The following is a 27,147-nucleotide window of genomic DNA, read 5'->3' as shown; positions in this document are numbered from 1 at the left end:
TTCGTACGTGTGGTGTAACAGTAGTCTTCCTTTTCAGCCCAGCTGATACAAGTTTTAAGTTGCAAACAAGCTGACAAGCTGTACCAGAAATAGACCAGTCACACGGAAGTTAATTTCTCTATAAAAATAACAACATCTCTTCATGATTTCAAACCCAGAAAGTTTACAGCCAGAGCGCCGTGATCAAGACTTGAGAATGTCAGGATTTGTTACCCGTTTTGCCTCCGTGTTGTTCCTGCTTGTGATCCTACCAGGACCAAGTTCACCACTTTTTCGGCGACCACCCGTCTTAACTGGCCCACCAGATCCGATCGATCATTATTATGAGGGTAAGTTGCTTTAGAAAAAATATTTAGAGTACTTCACTGTCCATGTCCTGAAACAGTAGCCCATGATGTTCAGCTCAAAATATCCCAACGAAGTAGTATTTTATATTGCTAAACAAGAATAGACATGAACTTGAGAAAGGTTTTATATATTCAAGCTGCATTTTAATTTACTATTTTCTTGCGAAGCACACCGGTATCTGAAGTGGATAAATTCTGAATTAGGCCTGGTTTTGCAGTTGGGTCAAACACGAACTCTCATCGTAAACAGGCTCCAAATTCCTAGCCTGCACATTCCACAAACATTTTTCGATTTTTTAGGGACATACATTTTAAAGTTATGGTATTTTCTTCCAATGTATACCGTACCAGTATACCAGAGAAACTTTTCTCCCCTCGTCCTAGGGCGCAGAGGCTCTTTCTTCTAAACAAATGTCTTTACAAAGCGGTTACCTTTGTTATCTGCTTTGTTATTTTAACATATATAACCATGCTCACTGATTTATTTGCAGCTTTTAAGACTGTCCCTGCCCCAAGTGTCACTGCAGATAAGCTCTTGACCAATGTTCTGAACATTGGTCAGAAGAAACGATCCGTTCGAATTGAAGATTATGTGATTGTCATGGACGGTTCACATTCGATTGGTTCTTGCGAATTTGAGAAAGATAAAAAGGCACTATCATTCTTGCTGGGAATGCCAGTTCCAAACACTGACAGGAAGTATGCAGCGGTCACCTTTTCCAATTCAGCCACTGTCAACTTCAAGTTCTCGACACCCTCTTACGCAAAAAAAGAGATAATGAAGATATCTTATCCAGATAGCTGGACTAACACTCAAGCTGGACTGGCAGCAGCAAAGAAACTGTTTGATGATCCTTACTCAGGTATGCTTCCAGTCAGAAGTTCGAGATAATGTGGACTGACAATACTTCCACGCATAGCTTGTCACAAAATCAACTTCCTTTCAACTTTTTCCCACGAATCCATGATCTCGGTTTGAAACCAAACCTTATTCTTTTTCTATCAAACTCTCAACAAACTAACCCCAGTGCTGCTTTGCCTGAGTTCTGTTAACTGTGCAGTGATAGAATCTAAATCACGTTTGAACTATTATAGCTATGGAGAAAGGCCAAATAGGTATTGATCAGCGGATGACGCGAGACAAATAATGAGCAAATACTGTGCAAATGGCTTAGAAGGATATGTGATCTGCGCTCAAATCAGAGGGGTATACTACTATCCCCATAACTCCACCTAGGACTGTTTATATTAAAACAATAATATTTAATACTTAATAATATGTAATACTTATATTGCGCTTTTTCTATAAAAATATTCAAAAGCGCATTACAATAATTATTATTAAACTAAATTAAAAAAAGTTACACAGTAAAAATGAATTTAAAATTACAATATTTACATATTAAAATTTCCAGAGTAAAGAAAAGGCAAAAACTTTTATTCGCAGGCAAATATTTATCTACCGTGAAATATTTTTCAAACTCGCTGCTTCAAAATGCAACATTGAAATTTTAAAATTTTTTGGATATGACAACAATTGGCTGGCAATTTCACTTGCAGCTGTTACCACATTGTTTTTCAATATTCCCGCGCCTATAGGAACTGACAGCTTTGCAGAGCAAATTGGCGTTTGCTCTACGACACCAAGAATTGTTTGTACACAGTAATTTTCAAAGAGTTATTTTAACTCTTGTACTGGGGTTAAACTAACTCCTCAAGGTGGAGTTATTTTTTTGGGGAGTTACTTCAACTCCAATAGGAGTTACTTTAACTCCAATAGGAGTTATTTTAACTCCCCCTAAAAATTAATTCTCTTAAGTTTGGGAGTAAATTTAACCCCTAAATTGGAGTTACTCTTTGGGAGTTATTATAACTCCAAAGTGGAGTCAAATGTAACTCCTCTGGAGTTAAATTTAACTCCTTTGTGGAGTTAAATTTCAGTTTAACTTTGTAAGGAGAGTTAAATAAACTCCATTTTTGGAGTCATTTTTGAGGAGTTAGTATAACTCTCCCCGAGGAGTGTCTTTAGTTCGCGATTGGAGTCATTATTTTAGGTACTGGTCAGAATAACTAACCCAAATCAGAGTCATTACTGTTGCTATTCTTTTTTTGTTTAAAGGCATGTATTCATTTTGGGGATGGTGGAGTGATTTCAACTCTCCAAGAACGTAACTCCATTCTGGGAATATATGTTTTATTTTCGCGGAGTTACTTTAACTCCGGTTGCAGGAGAATTTATAAATAAACTCCAAAGCTTCCATCGTTTAGTTGCAATGTATCACTGCCACGCGAATGTCGCGGATATAGATAATTCCTTACAATCTCGATCTTTTAACGATCATAATCAAGCTTAGCAAATAAGATGACACGAGTCACGCACTGGGCCGGCCGCGCATGATAAAATCTAAAGAGCCTACTGCTTCGAATGCCAATATTTTTGTTAGAAGAAACGTTTTGCATACAATCCAATAATTTTTTCCCTGGTGGGAACCGAACGCTTCGTTCAAAAGCGGTTAGATAGCAAAAATGCAACAAGATCCCGGCAAGATAAAAGAAATTGCATGAGTGTCACGAGCATTTAATCATTAATTTCACAGACCACGTGACTCGCTCCGGGCTTACTCGGCCGATCAACGGCCAACGGATTTGAATTTGTCCGCCATATTTTCAGGAAACGTTTCAGCTGCGCTGTGGATGGTTTTGCCATTGTAAGATAGTTTTAAACTGTTCTTTCCCTTCGAAAAGCTGCATTTTCCAGTCATATGGATTGATAACTTCGTAAAAGGTAAGCCTAATTGGTTATAGCACGGTCGGATTATCCAATACAGTCCAGTAGAATCTCGATTTCTCGAACCTCCATGAGAAACAAAAATTGCTTTGAGAAATCGCGGGTTAAATAAGTACAGAGATGTACTATACAAGGGAAACGAAAATGGCTTCGAGAAGTTGAATTTCGAGAAACTGAGGGTTCAAGAAATCGGGATCGTATGCACACAGCTCAGCTTCAAAATAAACCAAATCCGACTACCTTCAGAGGCGAAAACGAAGTGAATCGAAAGTGAAGGAATCAGGCTCACAAAAGTATTGCGTAGGTCGAATTTTATAAACTTTATGCTCGCTCGAATCACTAATCAATTCATGTCTATTTCGAGCCCTGCCGGGATTGGTAAATTGTCAACTGAAGATATCATGCAAAGGATTTGTTACTGATTGAATTTAAGGGTTGTTTACAGGTTTCCCTACACTTGTGTTTAAATTTACTGAGTACTTTTTCTAACAAATTACTGGATGGAAAACATATGGTAGCATAATAGGTGAATTGAAATGACTTAACAGCTGTAATCAATTCCTCAATGAATACCTTGCATTCTTTGAAAAATTTGCCTCCATTCCTGGTGGCTACTAAATAGTTGGCAATTTCAAGTTTTGTAGTGATACATGAATCTCTGAATCCCAACACATAACAAAATTTGGATAGCTTCTCTTCCATGGCAGTTTTTATGTGCATATACAACTGTACATACGAGTAAATGCATCACACCAAGCTGTCATAGTAAGTTTTGTGTATGTGAATAGTAGCCCACAGAACTGAGGTCCCATTTAGAGGATGATCAGGACCATCCTTCCATGTAAAATAAGATTATCCTTACTACCGGTTCTAGGCTAGTACCGGTATTAGGTTTCAGTTTACACGCAAAAGGTTGCATTTGTCCCTGGTGCTAGGATCATCCTTGTGCTAGGATCATCGTATCTGAGTAGAATGATCCTAGCACTAGGGCCAAATGCAACATTTCACATGTAAACTGAATGCTGAAAACATATCAGCTTGGATGTTCCTAGTGCTAGGATCATCCTCTTTATATGTCAATGGGGCCTGAGTGGACCATCAATAATATTGTTCTGTAACCTGAAAACTATTATTTTAATCACTTTTCAGAGACACTTTCCTTTCTGGCCTCCATTACATGTATTGGAGGGTGAATGCAAGCAACCTTAGTATTATTCACCTGTTGGGGTAAGTTTCAACCAACATCAATAGTTTTATAAACAGTTTGATCTCAAAATGGCACTTATATGTATGGATGGATTGGGGTGTGTTAAGTTATTCATTTCAACATTCAAATCGTCTCAGACTAGAAGCTGCTATGTATTAGTGAAAGCATCATTTACTCAGGCAGAAGGCCTTCAGCCATTTTGAAACAAAATGTAACATTAAAAGCCCACATTCACAATGGGTCTGAATTTTCATGTACTTGTTAGAATTCGTTACTTTAGGGTATCACAATGTGAGATCTTGATATTTGGTACATTAAGCGAGTGGCGGCATTTTTGCCAGATCTTAATAGCTTATATGTGTCCAAATGAGTGACCACATTCATACCTAAGCATTAATCAAAATTGTTTTGCCCTCTATTTGTTTTGTTTACATATTATGGCCTTTATTATCTGGGGTTCTGTTATGTCAGATCTTGATGGCTGGTACATTTTGTTAGAGCATAATTGCAATCTATGCTAACTTTCTGTTCTGTTTTTATCTATTCTTTACAGAAAACAATAATTACAACACAAGCTGGCGAAAAAGGGAAAAGCTGCTGATAAATAAGTTAGGAATTATAATTTTATTTATACTTTTTTATTGGTTGTGTTTGAATGCACTTTAGATTGTGATTGTAAGTGGGCCTGATTTAGATGGTATAGAGTTTTGCTACATGCATTGAGTACATGACATAAAATAATTGCTTCCTGTTTAAGAAATGCAAATATATTTTCCAGTTAACAATGATTCATGCAATCTTAAAAGGCCCTTGAGTTTTTTGAATGAGTCTTGATAAGTCCTTGAGATGTTTTACAAATGATATCATTCTCAGTATTTGCATTACATTATTGTCACTGCTAATACAAATTATGTACAGTGTAATAAGCTCATGTCCAAATAAGAAAATGAACTATGTCTGTATGATTGAATTAAAGATGTTAAAGTACCAGTCAATTTGTGTGATGTTTCTTTCTTAAAAACTTAATAGGGCAAATGCACCTGAGTTACTTTAACTCTGGTAACAGAGTAACTATAACCCTGATTATGGAGTCAAAATAACTCTTCTCTTTGATTAAGTAGAGTTAAAGTGACTCCCATGTTGGAGCTATTTGAACTCCAAAATTGGAGTAAAATTTGGGAGTTAAAATGACCCTAAAAAGGAGTTATTTTTAACCTAAATTTTAAACTCCACTTTTGGAGTTACAGTAACTCCCAAATAGAGTTCAAATAACTCTTTTTGTAGAGCTAAAATGACTCCCCACTAGAGTTAATTTAACCACCAAATTGGAGTAAAAATGACCCCAAAAAGGAGTTATTTTTAACTCCACTTTTGGAGTTACATCAACTCTCATATAGAGTTTAAATAACTCCTTTTGTAGAGTTAAAAAAACTCCTCTTGGTAGAGTTACTTTAACTCCAAAATAGGAGTTAAATGAAGGAGTTAAAATAACCCTTAAAAAGGGGTTATTTTTAACCTAAAATTTTAACTCCACTTTTGGAGTTGAAACAACTCTCTGAAAATTACTGTGTAGTGAACAGATGTTTTTTTTTTCATTTTCATAGGTCGTCGTGCCTACTCAAGAAAGACTGTTCTCCTTGTGACTGATGGACAATCAAACAAGCAGCAGAGTTTGACCGTACCCAATGCCAATGCACTGAAAAATGCCGGTGTGCAGATTCAAGTGCTTGCTATTGGAGATTTCTCTAACGGAATAGACGAGATGGTGAAGGTGGCCTCCACCGCGGGAGGTTTTCCCCCAACTCCGGATAATGTATTGTTATACAGAGTCGCTGATTACAACGGATTCTTGACTATCGTTAAGATGATGTTAAAGAAGCATGCTCCTGGCACATGGGCCATCGTCAGCGGCCAGTATGATACCCTTTGCCCTCAAAAGTGAGAATAGTTCTGAATAGTGTTGTTTTATTCGCTGTACATGAAAATTGAAGAGCTGTAAATTAGTTTCCGGCCAAAACCGCTGATTCAATGCTTTAGCGGAATTTTGTTGTTTTTGCTGCGTATAAAACTTTAAGAACTGAAAACTGTCTAGAAGGATAGTAACTACAAAAATATTCTAGGCTTGCTGTTCATGAGTAAAGCTATGTAAAGTTTTTTAACTCTGCTTCTGATATTATGTTTAGTAGAAAAATAAGACTGACATGAAATAAAGTGAAAAATATATTTTGCGCTTTCTTTGGTTTATATATCTATTACTGTTTACTGCTGTTTTATTTTTAACGCCCCTGGGTCACATTTCATGTTTTATTTCTGTTTCTTTTTCCTTACTATGCGATATGTATGAGAAAAATGCTACACTTTTCTTCGTTTTTATATTTTGAGAATCCACCGTCCCTGGTTTATTCTTTTTGTTAACCACAAGTTTTTCTTTGCTGGGCTTACTTTCCATCGTCCATCGTCCGTTTTAAACGGAGAATGCCTATAATCTAAGTACTTTGTCGTCGGTTTCGAATAACGAAATGTTTTGTGCAACATTTTTTGCAAAAATTAAAATTAGCGACACGAAAATAGAACGATGTTTCGATTACTCCATGTCATCATTATCAAGTTAAATTATATTACTAAATTGAAGCTATATATAAATTCATAGAGAGGGTGGAATGAAAATCTTTTAAGTGTGAAGACCTATTTTTTACATACAAGTCTTAAATAAACAGTCACGGAGATCACGGAGAGAGTCCGATTGGGTGTGAAGTTTTCGTTATATTTTCCTGATGAAGAGCATCTCGTAAATCAAACAATCCAGCTTTGTGTGCATTATTTTAGAACAGTGAACTGGTCCTGTAAATTGTAAACATGCAGCTTGTGGTCACCTTTCAAGTGATGACCTATCCCAGAATGTTTATGTTTAGCGATGCGATGAAAGAGATGTCGGGATGTGTATCCAACATAATAATCTGCATCACCGGCACAGATTACACGAGCATGATACAACGCAATGCTTATTAATAAGTGGAGGTTTGGCTTCTGCCGGTAAACACTAGCTGCAGATCAGATTATTTCCAATTTTCTTGTTCAGATTACGTCGTACAGCGTCTGTCGATCTCTGTCAGTAAAAGGGCAAAATAATTTTGATAGCGTTGTCTTGCCTGATCGCACGCTGTCGTTTTGCTTGATTTCGAACAAAGTTGCTGATGAGCTGATGATTGATTCAGTTAGACATGTTGGATACCTTAATTTGAGAAAAACTGATTTCTTTATGTTGGTAAAAACATCTGGAGAAGATGAGAAACGATGTGTACAAATGAACATTGTTTTCAGGAGTGAGTTTTTGTACTTGTTGTCAACGTGATTTTAAACCGTCTGGTAACACGCGTCCACAGAAAGGCAACAGACAAAGGCCTCTTGACTACACTATTATAGTCACGTTGACAACAAGTACAAAATCTAACTCCTGAAAACAAAACCCTAAAAACGTCCCTTGAATTAAAATGAACCAAAATTAAGCTAAAAATAATCCTCTGAACCGTAATTAAACCCTCAAAACTCCAATGCTGAGTTTGTGAGCCGTAAAAATATTCAGAAAGAACTAAAATGCTAACAAACGTGACAGTTCTTTGAAAGAACTACCACAAATTTTGGATTGTTCGTGCCTGTTAATTTATCATACTAAATGCATTTAGAATGAACCTCCCCAGATCTTGCTTTTAATATTCCCAAATTTTTGGAAAAAAGAATGCTGCTTCAGCTCAAACAGGAACAACAAAAAACCCAGTACTAGCATGAGTAGGAGCAATGTACTTGTAATGCGAGCCAGTCGGTGAATACTAATATTGACACAAAACTATGATCTTTTAAAATGTAACAATAAGTTTGATCAACTTGAAAGACACCGACCGAAATACCCAATAACAATGTACTAAAAACATCATCAACTAAGTTAAGTTTTTTCTTTCTTTTTACAGAATCTTTTTTTTTTGAAGAAATTTAGTAATAGTAATATTTTCGGTGCGAGTGCAACTCTGCCTACTGCTCTCCCTCAAATAGCAGATCACTGATCATGCCAAGCGATTGTTACTCGTTTGGTAGATGTACATATATACAACTTAAAAAAGCAGCTTATCATTGCTAAAATACAATCTTGAAAGTTTTTTATTCTCTTTATAGTGTAGCGGGCAAGAAAAATTGGCTTTTATTTCAAAAATTTCAAATTTCCTATGCAGCAATATTGGTTGATAAGCCACTATGTATTGAGTCTGGTGAGCGTTTCTCAACAATCCCAAAGACATTTTGGACCGGGAAAGCTATATTTTTGCAAAGTATCCAGTTTTTGTTAATCTTACGTAAAAGTGTGCAATAAAATCTCAAGTGTACAAAGCATGAAGAGCGTAGTTTTCGGTCTGAAACTGCACGGCCATTCGATAGCTATAGAAACTTCAAAGTCTTTAAAACATATAGCACTCCAGTCCGAAATCGCTTTAAGGTTTGAGAAAGGCACTCCTTGGGAGAAAACGTGAATGATAAGGATCATTGTTTATTAGTTATGGACCGTTATGAAACAGTAAGGTAAGGTTTTGATTTATATCATAAAAAGAGCTTATATAAAGGATAACATTTATAGTTAGGGCTGGTGCTGGTATACCAATTATTTTTTTTGTAGACATTACATCTGAAGGTATTTTTTTATTACTGAGTATTATGAAATGTTTTAGTAACAACTATTGCTGAGCTAATAGCTAATTTGTAATAAATCGGCAGTCAGTCTAAAGTGATCACAAAGACGATTTTTGTAGCCAGGTGTATTAATCAATCTTTTGTAGGCGTAAACGCAATCAGCATCATCGATTGATGAGTTAAAATTAATGTGAAAATCATTAAGACCATTGATTTGAACCTGTATAGCTAGAGCAAATAAATATATGTTTTTGTTTTGAATATTGTCTTCCTCATCACTTACACTCGTCACTTTTCGAAAAAAGTTAATTATTCCATCCATTTCCCCCCCCCCCCCCCCCCCTCTACCAACTTAAAAATTACGCTCCTCTGTCTCTGGGAAAATTGCATTATAGCCTGCACTGAGGACAGGCGAATTATTATCGTCTCGCGCTTCTTGCCGTTTCCTGCGGCTAGCGCATCTGGTCGTACTCAACAACAATTAGATGAGAAGAAAACACATCACACTAAAACGGAGATCATTCGAGATCCTTCTTTATAGCTAGATCTATACTACTCGAAGCGCTTTACCTGTAAGTTGTGAGAAAGATGCCTCAGTTCAGCATTTAGTATCGTCAAAAAGTTATTAGTCACAAGAAATTAAAAAAATTTATATCGCAGTCAAGTTCCAAACAATAACAATTTCAGATGCATGCAAAGCTCTTAAGGTGACAACTGAATAATCGAAATCATTTTCATTAATTAAGGAACATTAGTAAAATGACAATCATTAGATGGGCAATACGCCTTATCACTCACTCATCGTGCAACTCGCCGGCGTCTTTTATCAAAAATGATAATAATAGTAATAACAGTAATAATAATAGTAAAAGATGTAAATAATAAAGATGGTAAATTTTAAGCTCGGTGATAAATAATGAAAATGAATTTTTTCAACAATGACACGAGCATGGGACAAAGAAACATTCTGAGTCCCCGACGGGAATCGAACCCATGGCCTCCCACATACCGGTTGGGCGCTCTAACCAACTGAGCTACGAGAGACTCGTTGTGAGCTGGGCCATTAACTAGGTTGATATGTGACACGCGTCCTGCATACTGCTAGGATCAGCAATGTCGAAATCATCAAGTGTGTTGTTGTTTATTCATTTAAATGTGATCAGTGTGATGCTGATTATGTGGGTTGCACCACACGACATCTACGTCAGCGCATAGAGGAACACAAAACCTCAGTAATTGCAAGCACTTAAAAGAAATCCACGGTGTCGTGAGTCCTGACATAAGAAAAATGTTTTCCGTTTTAAAGAAATGCCAAGGGAAACTGGATTGTTTAGTGAACGAAATGCTTTTAATTCGCGAGAGAAAATCAGCACTAAACACGCAGGCGGACTCAATACGTGCGAAATACCGCACGCACTAACACTGCGAACGCTAATGACCGCTTCTTTTAAAATATTCTAATATACTCTATCACCTCTATTTGCATTTAAACTTAAACTCGACCGTTATTTTATTCTTATCTACTTGATAATGAACTCAAAATGAGTTCGAAACGTCGTGGCTTATTTTCGCTAATTTTTATACTTAAGATGATTTACAGCTGGAAAAAAATTGTTACCCTGAGACTGAGATAGAACGCTTTTTGCTAATCAAGCTGTCAGTGGAAGACCAGTCTCTATTTATTCACTGTTTGGTTGCTTAAAAAAGCTCACTCTTGTAAGTGATCTATTTACGACTTTTAATCCGCTTTTCGAATTCCCTGGAATATCGCTTACGAGAGCTTTGACTGTATACAAGTCCAATCGTACGACAGCTACTTCTTATTTCTACGATAATAACTGTTTGATTTGTTTGCAACTTCGATTTGGTGTGACAGTACTTCAAAAGAAAAAAAGTAGTCATGCCGAAATAATAATAATAATAATAATAATAATAATAATAATAATAAAACAACAAACAGACACAAATTTTGCGCTGACCCATATATCAAACAAAATAGGCCATTTCCGAGTTACCTTAAAACGAGTCTACGTGCGAAACCATTCAAATAAAAATGATTTTGATTTGCACAAAAATGGAGTTGTAGGTGAAACTTATTATCTTATAAATGCGTGCACACGTAGACTCGTTTTGAAACAGAAGGAAAGGGTAACGCGGAAATGGCCTAAAACGCAAAATTTCCCTTAAAGCGATCTAACAAAATGTGGTGCGGCCAGTCATTGAGATAGGGAAATAAAGTTGGCTAGAAAATTTGTCGGCCAACCCCAAAACAAGAATACACCAAGGAAATAAGGAAAAGAGTGGGTACTTACCTTGTTTAAACAAGGAAACAAAGCTAAACAAGGAAATAAGAAAAGTAAGTAAATAAGCGCATCACGGAAGAGGGAATGTCAAACTTATCTACAGAAAAAGAGACAACAGGAAGTTTCAACCGCGTTCGCTGTTCTGTGCTCCTTGTTGTTACAAGAGACCTTTTTATCGCATTATGATATTCAAATTAGAATTGAACATAGTCAAACCGGCCTTAAATGGACACATTTGGTCTGCACGGGGACAAAAAAATGATGCGTTTTTAACTGATAGCTGAGATCTGAGATTTCCAAATATGGCGATAGCTGGAAAATGGGCTGAAACTTAACTGAGAGCTGAAAAATCGCCCATCCAGGCACTCAATAGAGGGTGTCCGCTTAAAAACAGGTTTCCATAGAACATCTTTAAATGTTTTTGGATACTTCTGGGATTATTCTCGTAAACTGAAATTGTCTATCAACTTTATTTGTCTCAAAATTTACAATAATAAGAAGAAAAGGACAAAAAAGGAAGTGCGCGAACGGGAAAATAATGTTACCTATGCGAGGCGCAACCCTAAAAACTAGTAAGAATGGTGCTAAAAATCTTAAATTAAAAAAAAAATACAATAAATCTAAATAATTACTTATAGTTAAAAATTATATTTAAAAAAAATCTAATTAATTACTTATAGCTATATTTAGAAAACAAGATGCAGATAATATTAATCACAAAAATTAAGAGCGGTGGCAAGGGCAGTTACGGAAGAGGAACCAGGTGCAGGGCATGTCAATATCATAGGTAGTGTCCAGTAAAGTAAAATAAGTGGCGCGCAGAAAATATTTGAATAAACTTAGGCTAGAAAATTTGTCGTGAGGGGCGAGGTTACAGATAGTGTTCCAAGGTTTTACAATTCTATTGAAAAAAGAAGCTTGAAAAGTTGCGGGACCGGCCATGCGTGACAAAAGTAACATATCGATCAATATTTGGGTCAGTGTATCCAGTTATAGAGAAATAAAAGATCTCTCAGTTCCCTGTCATATGTTAGTGGTAGCAAGCGAAGAGTCAGCAGTCGTTGTTTGTAGGACATCTCGCCGATTCTAGTTCTTAGTATCCAACGAGTGGCGCGCCTCTGGACTCTTTCTAGTATCGTTCTCAAATTGACACTAGCAGGAGACCAAACTTCCGTGGCATATATAAGCTGTGACTTCACGAGAGATAGATAAAGTGCCCGCCTTACTTTGATGTCGGTCATAAGTGGGCAAGTTCTCTTTAAGAGTCCCAGCATTCTATTAGCCTTGAGTACAATACGCATTACGTGTGAGTCCCACGTTAGATTTCTAGTAATGGTTACACCAAGGTCTTTTTCTTTCTGAACGCGTTGTATGTTTGCATCGCCAAGGTGATATTCATGATTAACAGGTGTTTTCTTTCGCGTGATTGTTAGCACTTTGCATTTGGAGGCGTTGAACTTCATGTTTGATTCATGGCTCCAGGTGTTTAAACTTGTAAGATCCTGCTGGAGAATAGCACAGTCCTTCACTGACAAGATAGTACGGTGCACCTTGGTATTATCAGCATACAGAGCGGTGCTGGTTTGCTCATGGATGACATCAGGGAGGTCATTGATAAATATCACAAAGAGGAGTGGGCCAACAAGACTACCCTGGGGTACACCGGAAGTGACCGGTAGACGCTCAGAGGCAGTGCCTTCAATTACAACTCTCTGCGATCTGTCCTTTAGGTAGTCAGAAAACCAATCTATCAGTTGACCGGTGTTTGTATTCATTTGTTTTGGTTTACGAGGAAAATTCATCAAAAATATTATCAAGTCTATAAAAGTTCCCTTGATCAACCTCGAGAAACAGTTCCGCCTTATTTATAACCAAACACAAGACACTTCAAGACCCAATGTGAGGTGATTGTACATACCGCCAGAATAAAAATCAGTGTAACAAGTGAAAATAGAAAGCAAAGTGTTAGTGGAACGGCGATTAAAACTTTGTGAGAAAATGTCATCTTGTAAAGAAATTGTCGATTCCCTATCGCTTCTGTTTCAAGAGCGTCATTATCTAAACCAAGTCGCCAACATTAATGATGACCTCCTTCTTTCCATGATGGCGAGAATACTATGGCAATATCGCCGTCAATCTTATACAGCTTCGTTAGAATTGTTCCCCGCCGCTATCAGGCATGGTAGAATCTAAATACACTGCTTGTCTTAAACAATGGAAATGTTCTTTTAAAGGGCGATTTACACGGTACGATTTTGTCGCATGCGATATGCTTGCGGCATGTTTAAGACAGGCCTACGACACGAATTGTGTCGTGTAAATCAAACCTACAACTCGCTTACGACTGTCGTAGGCGTGTCGTAAAGTTGTCACATGCGACAAAATTGTACCGTGTAAATCGGCCTTAAATGTTCTTATATATCCCCTTAATCGATCGTTAAGCTTATCAGCTGATATCGAAATTAAATGGACTATCGGCAATTGACAACAATCATACAATTACTCACAGAAAAAATTACCTTATTGTGATTTTTTGCCGGAAGTTAACTGGAAGAGGTAAATTTCGCCGGATTTCGCACAAAAGTAGTGCTGAAAGGAACTAAATTTTGAGAAAATTTAACACAAGCCGATCTGTATAAAGTTAAACAAACAGGTAGTCCTCGAATTGGCGCATATTTTACAATGATATTGAACAGGACCTGAACCGAAAGGATTCTACAGGATTCATGGATACCTCGCGTTTGCTCGCGTTAGCTTCTATTTCTGTGTATTTATTTTGTTTCATCCATTCAGTCCACTTTGACCTGTTCTTATAACAATAGAAAAGTAGGAAAAACATAAAATATCTTTCATTGCATTGTGCCTGCGTAAAATACTCAAGAAATCCAAATCAGGGAATATATTTCTTACGCAAGCTAAGCCTCTCGTGTGTGCACGTGCCATGAGTGTTTTCTCCATTTTCATTAAGCGGGGTCAAAACCTTAGAAAGAAAAGATTAGCGTTTGTTATTGATAATGATGTTTAAGCCGTTTCAAACGTGGCGTGTAACAGTGGTCTTCCTTCTCAGCTGAAACAAGATCAAAGTTGCGAACAAACTGTCACATTGCACCAGAAATAGAACAGTAACACGGAAGTCAAGATCACTATAAAAAACCTAGTCTTCTGAATGTTTCCAAACCCTGAAAGTTTACAGGCAGAACGTAGCGATTGGAAATGGCAGGATTCGGTGTATTTTCTGCATCCATAATTTGTCTCGTTGTGTTCCTAACCGGACGCAGTTCAGCATTTAGTTGGCGACCCATCGTGTATCCGAATCTTAACGGTAAGTTATTCCAGCACTGTATTTATCTGAATTTCATTTACTCACAACAGTGTTCTGACTACATTGCTTTGAAAAATAAGTATCACAATTTCCTTCAAAAACTGTTTTCGGTCTTTGATTATCAGTTAAGATTAAACTTTACCTTTGTTATTATCTTTGCTGATTTTGTTCGTAGCCACGAGTTCAATGTTGTGCATGTACAATCACTTATGCGCAAGTTTATATTAAACCTGTGCTGTTTTCACGCGCTAGGAGAGAAGAAAGTAAACAAAATAAATATGAACTGCGTATTCAGAGAGGCATGAAAATATTGGAGACTTTCATAGAAAGGCGTTACGGCTTCGACCGCAGCTTAAACACTTTCTTTTCTTTCTTGCATGAAGAACGTTTAGGGAAATCTACGAAGCAGCCAATCTTTTTTTACACTCTAACTTTTTTTTGATTTCTCTCGCAGTTAATGATCGGATAATTGCCCGCTGGACGAATAATCTTTATTACACTGGTAAAGTGTCGTCAATTGGAAATGGATTGATACATGTTTTGTTTGATGACGGCGATAGAATCACTCACAGCAACACTGACATCTCAGCTGTAATTCCTGATAAAGTTCCTTATCATGTAGATGTTGGTAGCCACGTCGTGACGACTTGGAAAGGTGGTCACAAATACTACATTGGTTTTGTATCTGAAAAGATTCCTTTAACCGCTTGAAGGTCACTTTTGACGACAACGACGAGGATTACTACACCGCCAACCAGTTAAGGATATTCCTGGATCATTTATCGGCTCACGCAGGTTAGTCAGAGGCTCGTCGAGATCAGTAATAAACAACAACAACAACCAACAACAACAACAACAACATATTTTATTTTAACACGATTTGTTAAAGGAACAGGCTTGCTTGAGGGGTCGTGTTTCTAACTACCTAAAAAGATGTACTTTAAATATTAACAATTATAAATCCAGTCGTTCACATTAATGACCATTAATATAAAATAAGGTCCGCTACGTTTCTCCTTTGTGTTTGTGTATATCTACTTATGTTCTATTATAAAGGCAACAATCTGCTTTGATGGAATCCAATTGAGGCCACGCATATGACACTAGACTTTCTCAAAGTCCTTCGACGCGGTTTAGGTATGTCATGCCCTCTCGCGACTTCCTCACTCGCGGTCAAAGTCCTTCGACGCGGTTTAGGTATGTCATGCCCTCTCGCGACTTCGTCACTTGCGGTCAAAGTCCTTCGACGCGCGGTTTAGGTATGTCATGCCCTCTCGCGACTTCGTCATTCGCGGTCGCGGCTGCGCGACTCGCTGCGCGTCGCTTTGCGACGCTTTTCGGCTCGCTTCGCTCGCCAATAGAGGGCGACTTGGTGCAAGTCTAATATGACACTAACAGCCAGTCTTACATTAATATCAAATAGATTTAGCCAAGCCTTAAAGCGGAGCTCCCAATTTACTGACCAATAATAGAAAAAATACAGCACTTGAGCCCGCAATCAATGTAAACCATTATTTGGTAAGCGGTAAACTTAAAAAAAAACATTCGACCTCGATGAGTTCTATATGTGAGTCCGCGATATGGTCATGTGATACTGGTCAGCGGATACCTTGTTTTGACAGCTGTCAATTGACCATGACATGGATGTCTCATATCAAAGATGTAAGCTGGCGTTAACCATAACCTTAAACCGATTTCTGGAGTATGGCCGCCATGTTGGGGCAACTTCGTCGTCGTCGTCGCACGCGCCCGGTCACGATGGTCATGATGACCATGAAAAACCAAAGGCATGGGTCTGTTAATTTTCTATGGGTATGGGGTTCTGCTCAGGGGCCCTTCGGGCTGCTGGGAGCTCCGCTTAAAATTCCACTTGTATTTTTTACCCATATTGTATGTTCGCACTTCATTTATTCAATGCACTGATTAAACCAAATCTCTTTTAAAGGATAAGTGACAGAAAAATATTTTGCTAGAAATTTTTATCGCCAATATTTGGCTTAAATCCTCGTTTTTTTTCCAGTTGGCACCAGAGTATTTGCCCTCTGGACAAACGGGCTTTACTATCGCGGATTCGTCACCAGTGCCACGTCCACAACCATATTCATCAATTATGACGATGGAGACACCATCACTCTGCACAAGAACGACGCAGCGGCGGTAATACTCGACAAGCTTCCGTGTTGCAGTGACGTCCAGGCTGATCAACGTGTAATTGGTTTTTGGCCAGGAAGAGTTAGTTATTACCCAGGTGACGTAACATACAAACGGAATTTCTGCAGCACTAGGTGTTACCAGAAAGCTGTGTACCATGTGTTGTTTAATGACACAGATCAGCGAATCCAAGATTTCCACCAGATTCGTCTCATTACATGCACGACAAGTTCACGAGGATAGCCATGTACAGTGACAGTACTAAAAGACATAGAAATGACTCGAATCCCTTCTGATTAAAGCTTGAAATAGTATTGTAACTTACTTACCTCTTCAAATAACAATTATTTATTCGATTAAACGCCGCGGCGCTTATTAAATTTTTCGTGATTCGAGTGCGGCGTTTATTTAAAATTCAATTTATTTCTTGCCAACAATAGTATGTTAACTTAACATTTGAATTTTAAAAACAGAGAAATGTTTAGTGCTTGTCTGAACAGTCATTTTCAAAAATGACTGTTTGCTAAAACTTGATTATTACTGCTTTTGCTTTTTGACTCTATCACTGGAATAAACGCCTCATCATGTTGCGGCGTTTATTCGGGGGCGGCGTTTATTAATATTTCTGCCCTAATGTGCGGCGTCTATTCAAGGACGGCGTTTATTCGAGGGAGGCGTTTATTCGAATAAATACATCTTTAACTTTTGTTTCTCTGGAATGAATTGTTGATTAAATTATTCCTTTAATTGAAAATGTTGAAAATGAGATATGTAGAACGCAAATGACATATTTTAATAAATGTTTAGCAACGGCTTATGTACTTATTGACTGAGTGGGAGGGCCGGACGGGAAAATGGTTGGCTCGAGGTCGGGACGTACGGTCCGAGCGTAGCGAGATACGTGCGTCCTGACCGCGGGAGACAACTATTTTCCTGTCCGGCCAGACCTTACTCAGTCAATAAGCATTTAATCATATGACCACCAATTTTTTTTTTATGTTATTCTTTGATGCAGACGCGGCAGCCCTTTTCGCGCGCACTTAAAAAAAAGTCAATGGTAGCTCGTAATTTGTTTGGGAAGCCAGTAAAGTGCACTTGAACGTACTGTGAGGAGCGTACAAAGCATCAAAATTACAACCAAATCTCTAAGTTTTAGCTCCACTAAATTAAAATTTCTCGTACATGATTGCAGTTAGTAGAAATTTCAAGGGAAAGTTTACTGATGAAGAAGTACAACCAGGGGGGGGGGGGAGGCGACTCTATTGTTTCCAGTTGTTTATTCGTGACTAACTCATCACTGCCAGTATGACGTCACATGGCAACGCGCGAGCGATTCCCTCTGTTTGGTCAGATGAGCGGGATTAAATCGTGAGTACGCCACAACAGAGGTCCAGAAAGGCTTTTCTTTAGTGCTTATATCGCTATTGTTCGCTAATTCCTTCCCAGAAGTTAGGTTTGATACCTTAACTGTCTGTGTGTATGATCTGTTTCTGTTTTTTTGCGCCCGTAATCCTGTAATTTGGTTATTTTTTTTTTAACTCTTGAACGGGACAGAAGGCGGGACGCCATTTTGCTTTCGGGTCAAGCGAAGTCCATCAAAAATCTCGACAAAAACATCCACCTTTTCACCGGAACATTTTTCCCAAATCCGCTTCATAATAGGAGGTTTTACTTCTTGATTATTAACGTTTAATCTCCGTGTCGTTCCGTGTCGCTTGAGTTAGCCAAACTTCATATCTTTCCGTTCGAGTGCAAAGGTATAATTTTTATCCAGAATATGTCAACAACTCCGATCGCTGCTTCGCGATCTCATGTAGAAGTCTTTTTCCATATATTTTTATTCGCATACATTGGCTTATTATAATGTACTTCTGTTGGTATCTGTGCAGTTCTGTTGTATTTTGTGGCTTTCCTTGCCGTGTTGACTCTTAAATTTCATTGATTGCATACCTCCTGAAAAAAAATAAATAAAAAGAAAAGCTTACAACACGGGGTATTTCGAGTCGGGCACCCAGCCAAGTGTTAACCCTGCTCGGCAAGCCTTAACTTTGGCCAGCTTGAATTGAGCAAGCGCTTTCATTGTGGTTTGAACGAGGAAAAACGTGTTGTGCAAAAGATAGACATGAGTTATTCCGTGCGAGCAAACACGAGACAAAATGAATTAAGTCAACAACAAGGTAGAATATAGCTAGAATGTTTACATAACAATGAAACACGGAAAGGGTTCTCTTTTCATTTTTCACCAATATACTTTAATCGAACTTAAAAGCATTGTAGTCGTCAGATATTTTTGTTTATTAATAATTCTCAAACTTTTTCGTCTTCCTGACGATTATCTTTTCGATATTTGAAGAACAAGCTTTTACCAGGTTGTTTGCCTTTGCTAAAACGTGTTGACATTGTGGTTACGAGCGCTCTTCTGATTGGATAGTAGCCAACAATACCGTTTCGTTTCGAAAGAAAACCGGCAACGGCAACCTGTGTTTCTTGGAACGCAAAAGCAAACAAAGCAATTGATCCTTTTTACTCTACTTAATGGAAATATTACAATTCGTGTTACAGGTAATACGTTGCTATGGGATGGAAATCACCTCATCAGAAATTTACCAAAATGATTCTTCGACTTAAAACCAATATCGCCACCCTCCAAAAATTATGATTTGCAATCGTGAACCAATTTCTCAGTTTTTCAATAGTAGTTTTCATTTCAAACAAACAATTTATTGCTCGCTAAACCCGGTTTCGTAAGAAAAACAACATTGCATGGTCGCCTTTAGTTCGTGACTTGTAATGGATAAACAATTGGCGCCATATGACGGCCATTCCGATATTAAAAACGTTTCGTCCGTTTGAGAGAAAGTAAAGCTGACAGTTAAGTAAGTTAAGTTGACATTAACTGTCCTTGTCATTTACTACGTGCTTTTAAACAGTCATATTATTTATCCTTGGAACTTAGATGTCAACAAAAGCTCTCTCAACTTAACTAATGATATTCGTAGGTAACAAACCTGCTTCTTCATCACTACTTCGTAGTGGTTGTCAACTTTTTTAAAAAATTGAAAAATTTGAGCGTTATTTTTATTTCACACTTAGCTTTAAATTCGAGTTCCAAACTGCAGGAATAACTGTTAGAATTCACTCTCTCTGTGGCTGCTTTCACTTTTGTTGAAGTATATAAAATAAGTGAGAATTTGCCGTTTCTTGAACTGGGCGAAAATTTTACATTAATTAAATATTAAAAACCCCTTTGGAAAGTGAATGCAACTAAGCATGCGCTATTTGCAGGCCCTACTGGCGCCAGTAACTCTAGATAGCTGTAACCAGCACTTAAACACAATTTTCGTACTTGACAGATGTCAATTTTATATTCGATCGTTACTATTGAGGTCCACGTAAAGCACAGAAAGGAACCGATTGCATTCAGTTCTTCACAGAGAGCTAGCCAGTAACGAAGGCTTATTACAGAAGAAGGTATCACCTGAACAAGAAAATCCCACTGCGGTGAGTCATGTTTGTGGCTAGTTTTGCAGTGCTAACAGCTAGGTAATATGGTTGCTCCCGTTTTCGTGCTCTAATGCCAAACGAGTTAATGAGGATAGTTCTTACTCAAACCCTTTTTTCTCGTTTTACATAATCCAATAAGGTTCCAAAACATATTTTACTCTTTCAAAGCCTACCGCAACTAAAAAACGTATAGCAAAATCGTACATCTACAAATTCAAAGAAAACTGCCGTTTCATACTAAGATTTCTTCTTCTTGGATTCTGTTAGTGAGGAACTCGCTGGGCATGTTTTAAGCTTGATGATTTTTAGGCAAGATATGTCCTGACCGATCCTGAGAGGAGCGACGTCCATTTACCGTTTTCCAATTTTCCTTTGGCCCTTTAACATGTTTAAAACTTTAATTGTTTAAAAAAATATTTCCAAGATATCCTTTAAGAAAGCAAAATTTATGTGTTATTTTTATATTGTTACGTTTATTCCAATGGCTGCGGATATTTTAAAACATTTAGTCATAGATGCGAGATTTGATTTACCGTTTTGGAGCAAAGTGCCTTTACTCCGTCTCTCGGATAAAATTGATTTCGTTTTCGTTTGGGACAAAAGGCGAAGGGCGGAAATTCCAATCTCGCCTTCGTCGCCAATACGCATATAACAACCTCTCTTAGGACTTCGAAAGAAAAAGACGGGATGCAGACATTCATCAAACTTGATGACTTCTCTAGGCCTGCTACAAAAAACCTAAAAAAATATATTCGTAATAAGAATGATTTGGAACAATGTACCATCAGACGGAAACACTCGCTTATCACCAAAATGGGCATCATTAATCAAAAGCCCTTTGGATTTAGTATTGTAACAACCGCGAGTCTTTCTCTAAATAAATGCTTTTTAATAACAAACACTTTGCTGAATACATCTGACAACGTGGCACTGTAAAGCGGTGCTTATGCGCATGTGCAAACTAAACTAAACTGGAATTGTAGGAATGCTGGACCGGATATTACAAGTGTTTCATGCCACTTTTCGGAGTTAAGTTAAAATAGATCGCTTAGAATGCAGGATGCAAAATTTGAACGAGACTGGGCAAGATATCCGAAGAGATTTTGACGGTGATGTCCGCCTTCGTGTCAGTAGATCGAAAAAAAGATTCTAGCAAAACGGGCGGAGGCAGCAATCGACCAGGTGCGTTTCATCTTCACCTTCCGAGAAATTACGCAATTAAGTTTCGAAAAGGGACGATGCAAACCCTGGAATTTTTTTGAGTCCGGTTTTTTGCGATTTCTTAACCCTTAAGCGTTCTTAACGCCCTTTTTTGCACCATCAAGACACAAAAATTTGTTCCAAGGAATAAAACCTTCAGCGGAAAGGCGAATCCCACGTGGACTCGCTCGAAGGAATTGTTTCTTCTGGAAGAGACAGTACGCTGAAAGTACAACTCTGACAAATAATATTATCGTTTTTATTTGGTGTGATGGTATCTTCATGTTAAATTTACAGGGTAGTTATTTTTAGGAGTAAAGATACTAGTTATAGGTGTTGTAATGACTTTGGCATTATTTTGAACCCACAACTAGGCTAGATTTCCACCACTCTCTTTGGAACTCTTGGGAACTGCCTTAAAAATCATAAATTTTCCTTAGAATTGAAATTTCCAATCGACTTTAGGACTTTTTTTTATAATCCCTGGCGACAGTTTACAATAAATTAAGCTTACCAGCAAAACAAGTAACGTATTTCGTCATCGTGTTCTAGGGCTCGCTTGAAAATAATGCAAAACAAATTGACAAGTTTTTTCCAAGTTGCAATTATATCATTTCTCATGTTCCTAATATTTCGTCATAAAATTGTCCAACTTTATTGATTGATAAGATTTGAAGTAAATATTCGATCTTTTAAACTGTTTCAAGAGGTGGGTATGTTCACTGACAGTATCACATTTGTGCGGCAGTAGAGGCGGACAGAATAATAGAACAGTTTTCAAAGCAAAATTAAGAAGTTGCTCTTTTGTAAAATCTACGGTAAGGATTAACATGTAACTTGCTAAACTTTAACAGTTTGTCAGCTTGTTTGAGGTCATTACAAAAAAATTCACCGTGGCATATTAAAAATAATCGCGTTTTATTAAAAAAAGGAGGCTTCGGAAAACCGCTTATAACTAAAGCTGTGTTCACATTTACTCGAAACTTGTTTCGAATAAAACATGTTTTAACGAAACATGTTTCACCTTAACATGCTTGTTGTTGCATTGTTCACATTTATAGGTGTCAGCACAGGCTTACCATCCTATGTTTATGAGGTCACAGCATGGCCAAATGAATATTCAAATTTCTTCACTAATTGCTATTGTAAATATTTAAAGTCGCGCAGGACCCTTGAAATCATTATGTATGTATTTATTTAAAGAGTATGCACGAACTGCGACAACTGAAGCCGACAACAAACGAAATATTCATGACAATGTTTTTCTTAAAGTTCTTTGTACAAGTAATTAGACGGTATTGTTCTCAGCTTTGCGTACCGTGTGCTGAAACAAAGCGAATTATCATAATTAGATTCACAGCTGCGAATATAGCACAAGTCGGTTGTAAACATTGACTCGGAAGGTCTTCGGCAGCGGAAAATCCTGCAATTTTGTGTCCAAGTTTTCTTCGCCGATATAGAATTTCAGGAGTTGATTCGGGAGGAACATGGACTTGGTGCACTCTATTGTGTTATCACAAGAGCGAATTTTGAAATTTCGTCCTCAAAATGAACTGAGCACGTTTCAAAGTTTAGATTTCACATTTTTACTCTCTTAGAAGCAGATAACTTGTAGCAGTTTTTGAAATCGAAAATTTCGTTCTTGTCATAACACAAAAGAGGTTATGATTCATCACTAGGTTATATAATCATTTAATTCGGTGCGCTGTTGTAGCCGAAAACTTGGACACAAAATCGCATTATCTGCAGTTAAACTTTTAAGAGCCTGTAGCATTACAGTAAACGGTCATCTCTCAGTAAAAGGACAATCATGATGTAATTCCATCATCCCTTAATATCCTTGATAAATTTTAAAGGAATCGATGTTCAAAATGTAGCGAATTAAAGCTTTACAAGATAGCACCCCGTCAAGAAATTTGGCTAATGAATTTATTAATGAGCAAGGGTCCTGCGCGACCTTAAGCTTTCTAAAATCGGTTTTTACGACTCGTATTTGTAATAAAATGAAGTAGAAATATTTCCGCATTGTTAAGGTTTGTTTTTATGCCGTTTTCTTGGCGATTTGTAGCGCGCGAGAGCAGTTCTAGGAGTTTCAGTTTTCGGCTCGTGTATAGAAATATTTACACAAGGCGTGCAACTTCGACATCGACAAATTGGGTACCGCCTCTGGAATGCAGCCGAAAACACATTTTTATCTCAACTAATTTTCATCGGAGATCTCGGACCTCGAAAGAACAGTCTTCGAACTATAGTCTGGCCTAATTTAAATGCAATCAGTTCAAGCCGTTGTTCTTTTAAACTAGCTGGAATATCCAATTAGGTCGTAAATTTGCCTATTTACGATGACCTGTACCACCTACTTGGACAATTTATGCAATATTCGCTGAAATTGGTCAAAAAAATTGCCTATGCTCTCCCTAGGAAGCAAAACGTGTTCCACTATGAAACGTCCTCTGGGGTACCCCAAAGAAGTACTGTTCGGAAATCACGACGGCGGAGCAGAAGACAACGCGAACTGGAAATATAATTTGCAACTCGACTTCTTATGTTTTAAATGATATGAACATTTCTTCGCACTTATGTACGTTATTTCACTCAACAAAACCACAAAATAGCGTGTACAAATTAATTTTCCAGTTCACGTTGTCTTCGGCTTCGATGTCGTGATTACCGAACAGTATTTCTTTGGAGTACCCCAGAGGACGTTTTGCAGTGAGACACGTTGGCTTTCCAGGAGAGGGCATAGGCAGTTATTTTAACCAATTTATATGGGTTATTGACCAAGCGTGAGGAAAAGATGGTCGGAGACATTTTGAAGAAAACAAAAGGTGTAATTATTAGTACAATAGCTCTGCACGTGCTTCTGGCATCCCTGAACATTTCTCTGCACGGCCGTCTTGTGCAAACGTCAAATATGCAGTACAACGCGGTGAAAAATTCTAAAACAATTCGCATTTAAAGTACGCGTGTTCTCATGCAGTAGAATAATGAGTCGTCTCAAGATAACTTTTTCTTTTCTCATTCTTGCATTTGGCCGAAACACTTGAAGCCTTCACTTATAAATATGCTTTGCCTCTCGCGAAAAGATTTTGCGGCTGGATTATGATAGTGAGAGCCACATCACAGTGCATACTATCCCAACAATTTTTGAGTGCGTGTTGTTTTTCGGTGCAATTTGGGCCAAACAGAATAGCCAATCAACAACGTATTGTTATCTGGCATTACGAGGGGCATGGGAATGCGACTTGTCATGAATTGTCCTGTCTTCAGGCAGGACAACGGTCCCTTTGATGATTTGTCCGTTTTGACAGAAAAAAAAAAATTGCCCTTGTCCAACAAGTCGTTCGCACTTTGGTCCGCGTGCAACGCGGACCAATCATAAGACAACTGCTTCTTTGTTTTCCTGAAATGTTGGACAAGTTCTAGGTCTCAAAAAACGCAATCGCACTTGTTTTCTGTAACAAGTGACACGTTAATGATGAAATCTACCAAATGTTACAAAATTTGTCCGCTAGTGCGATTCGGCCCTTAGTCAATAAAGGATTTATTATTTGACTTTTTTCAAGAACTGAAAAGGAAGCCAGTTGCATGCACATTCAATGGCGCACGCTAAAATCATTTCATTGGTTTAAAAGTTTTTAATGAGTTGAGTGACTGTCAAATTCTTGAATGAATCGAGACGAAGTAAAACGACGCGACAACAGCGAAATTCGCCTCTTTTTAACCCTCAAAAGGATATTGAAATGGCTAAAATTGCAAATCAACGTTGAGTTTGAGTCCTTAAAACAAGAATGTCCATTCCATCTGGCCGTCAGCTTTTGATTACTAGACGTTTTGCAGTGTATTTGCTCGCTTCTGGCGCTTTAGTGGTGCAAACCTGCCGTCAAGGTGACACAAGCTGAACAGTTGAAATTGTGATTGTTGAAAGCGTTTGGGACTTATAAATTCATGGGAAGAGCTTGAACTTTCCTACATCATTGATTTAAATGTTTTACCCGACCTTATTCGACGTGAGCGTTAGAGGCTTCGGTGAAAAGATTTTTTAAAAGCTTACAGTGCCTGGTTCGCCGTGCCGACCGCTTTCTCCATCAAGATTACACAAACGACAAGTTTGCCGAATTCTTTATTCTTCAGGTATGTCACTGACTTCTCTCCCTTTTCCGCCGAACAAAACCGATATCATGGCTTCAAGTCGCTTTGCGTTTTAATTTTTGCATTTATAGCTGGTTGTTGTGGCAAATAAAATTCACGAAACTCGTTAACATTTGTTGTTAAATTAGTTTGTTCTCGTTCGCTTCAAGACCTATTTCTTTGTAATCGGACTCTCTTTCGCTAGAAACAGGCAGAAAATATTTGTGTTGTTTTGGAAAATGGTTTCATAGCTCACTAGTTTACGACGGAAGAGCTTTTTGTAGTAGCGTCGACGGAACTGAAACGTTTTTTCGCTTGCGGGAACACAGCGGGCGATCCCGAGCGGTCAAGATGGTTCCATCTTGACCGCTCGGGTAACCAATCAGAGCACGGGATTCGTTTCATCTTGACCGCTCACGGAGCTAGTCATAAACTAGTAGTAATCAGAGATCAGGGGAGTGCGTTCGACCTATAGGTAAAATAGACCCAAGGTAAGCAGGCAGGCCGTGGCGAAAAAACCGACATGGTCGGCCTACTTGTATTATGCCCTATGTCAAAGTTAGTTACTTTGCTTATACCTAACCAAACGCGAGGAGGATAAGTGTGAGAAAGATTGTGCGACGAGCCAAAAGAACATAGAATGAATGAAATATTATGTACACAAAAATAATTATTTATTTCACTTGACCTGTTATCGTTTGGCACTAAACGAGATTCAAACTTCTACAAACTTCTGGAAATAGTTTTACTTCGATTTAAAATTCCACAGACATAATTCACACAGTAATCCACTACACGCATATTACATTTACACAACGATTTCCTTGTCAAAACGTCTAGTGTTTCTAGGAATAACGATATATTGCAAATTCAAAGAAATCATAAAACAATTTCGATCCGTATTATACCCACTCTCGATGCATTTAATTCTTACAATTTGTAGTTTTGTGCAACATATAATTGCAGGAAAATACGCTGGTTTACCTTCGAACGAACTCCGTACGAAACTACGCATCGACTTACTCGATTTCCACTCTTTTTATGACGTTCAGTGGCTGAAGACAACTCTGCTACCTTGGATGATAACCTTCTAATGTTCTCCATGACATTTTTGGCAAAATTACAATTTTGGCAACACGTTTTGAACCCTTTTTTCAAGCAAAATAATGTTTCTAAGCTGCGTTTGGGACGCCATCTTGTTTTACATGAAATCGAGGCCATCTGTGGCTACCAGTTTCCCGGCCGAGATTTGCCCCAGCAAAAATCAATCGGGGCGGCCAATCTGGTGTCCATACATCTGCGCGCGCATTACGGCTCGATTCATTCCGCATAACAGTACACAGGCATACCAACTCAAGAGACACAGGACGCAAAAACAAAATTAGGCTTGCGCTCTCCTTCGTCGAACGCAATAACAGTGAATATTGTATAAATTGTCCAAGTAGGTGGTACAGATTATCGTAAATCGGCAAATTTACGACCTAATTTGATATTCCAGCCAGTTTAAAAGAACAACGGCG

The 27,147-nt window shown here is 38.0% G+C and overlaps 1 protein-coding gene, 1 long non-coding RNA gene and 1 pseudogene across 3 annotated transcripts; all 3 read left to right on the top strand.

Annotated features, from left to right (window-relative positions):
• On the top strand, nt 1-6,284 carry LOC144642257 (collagen alpha-1(XII) chain-like). The gene is made up of 3 exons (XM_078501236.1): nt 1-329; nt 839-1,210; nt 5,947-6,284. The coding sequence occupies exons 1-3, from the start codon at nt 143-145 to the stop codon at nt 6,282-6,284; spliced, it is 897 nt and encodes a 298-aa protein (XP_078357362.1). The 5' UTR covers nt 1-142.
• LOC144641917 (uncharacterized) lies at nt 2,993-5,337 on the top strand. Its single transcript, XR_013568657.1, has 3 exons — nt 2,993-3,132; nt 4,285-4,362; nt 4,896-5,337. It is a non-coding gene; the product is annotated as an uncharacterized LOC144641917 (long non-coding RNA).
• An 8,222-nt stretch (nt 6,285-14,506) lies between the features above and the next one.
• Nucleotides 14,507-17,052, top strand: LOC144643867 (uncharacterized; annotated as a pseudogene). Its single transcript, XR_013568985.1, has 3 exons — nt 14,507-14,641; nt 15,096-15,436; nt 16,662-17,052. The product of XR_013568985.1 is annotated as an uncharacterized LOC144643867 (transcript).
• The last annotated feature ends 10,095 nt before the right edge of the window (nt 17,053-27,147 follow it).

The sequence above is a fragment of the Oculina patagonica genome, chromosome 2 (genome assembly GCF_052425735.1).
Source record: "Oculina patagonica isolate OP01 chromosome 2, crgOcupat, whole genome shotgun sequence".
Classification (NCBI taxonomy): domain Eukaryota; kingdom Metazoa; phylum Cnidaria; class Anthozoa; order Scleractinia; family Oculinidae; genus Oculina; species Oculina patagonica.
The sequence above is the reverse complement of the archived record's forward strand: the minus strand, read 5'-3'. Positions and strand labels throughout refer to the sequence as shown.

Coding starts and splice junctions, on each gene's coding strand:
- LOC144642257 (XM_078501236.1), top strand. CDS start 143: ATGATTTCAAACCCAGAAAGTTTACAGCCAGAGCGCCGTGATCAAGAC. Junction 330..838: donor GATCGATCATTATTATGAGG/GTAAGTTGCTTT, acceptor ATTTATTTGCAG/CTTTTAAGACTGTCCCTGCC. Junction 1,211..5,946: donor GTTTGATGATCCTTACTCAG/GTATGCTTCCAG, acceptor TCATTTTCATAG/GTCGTCGTGCCTACTCAAGA.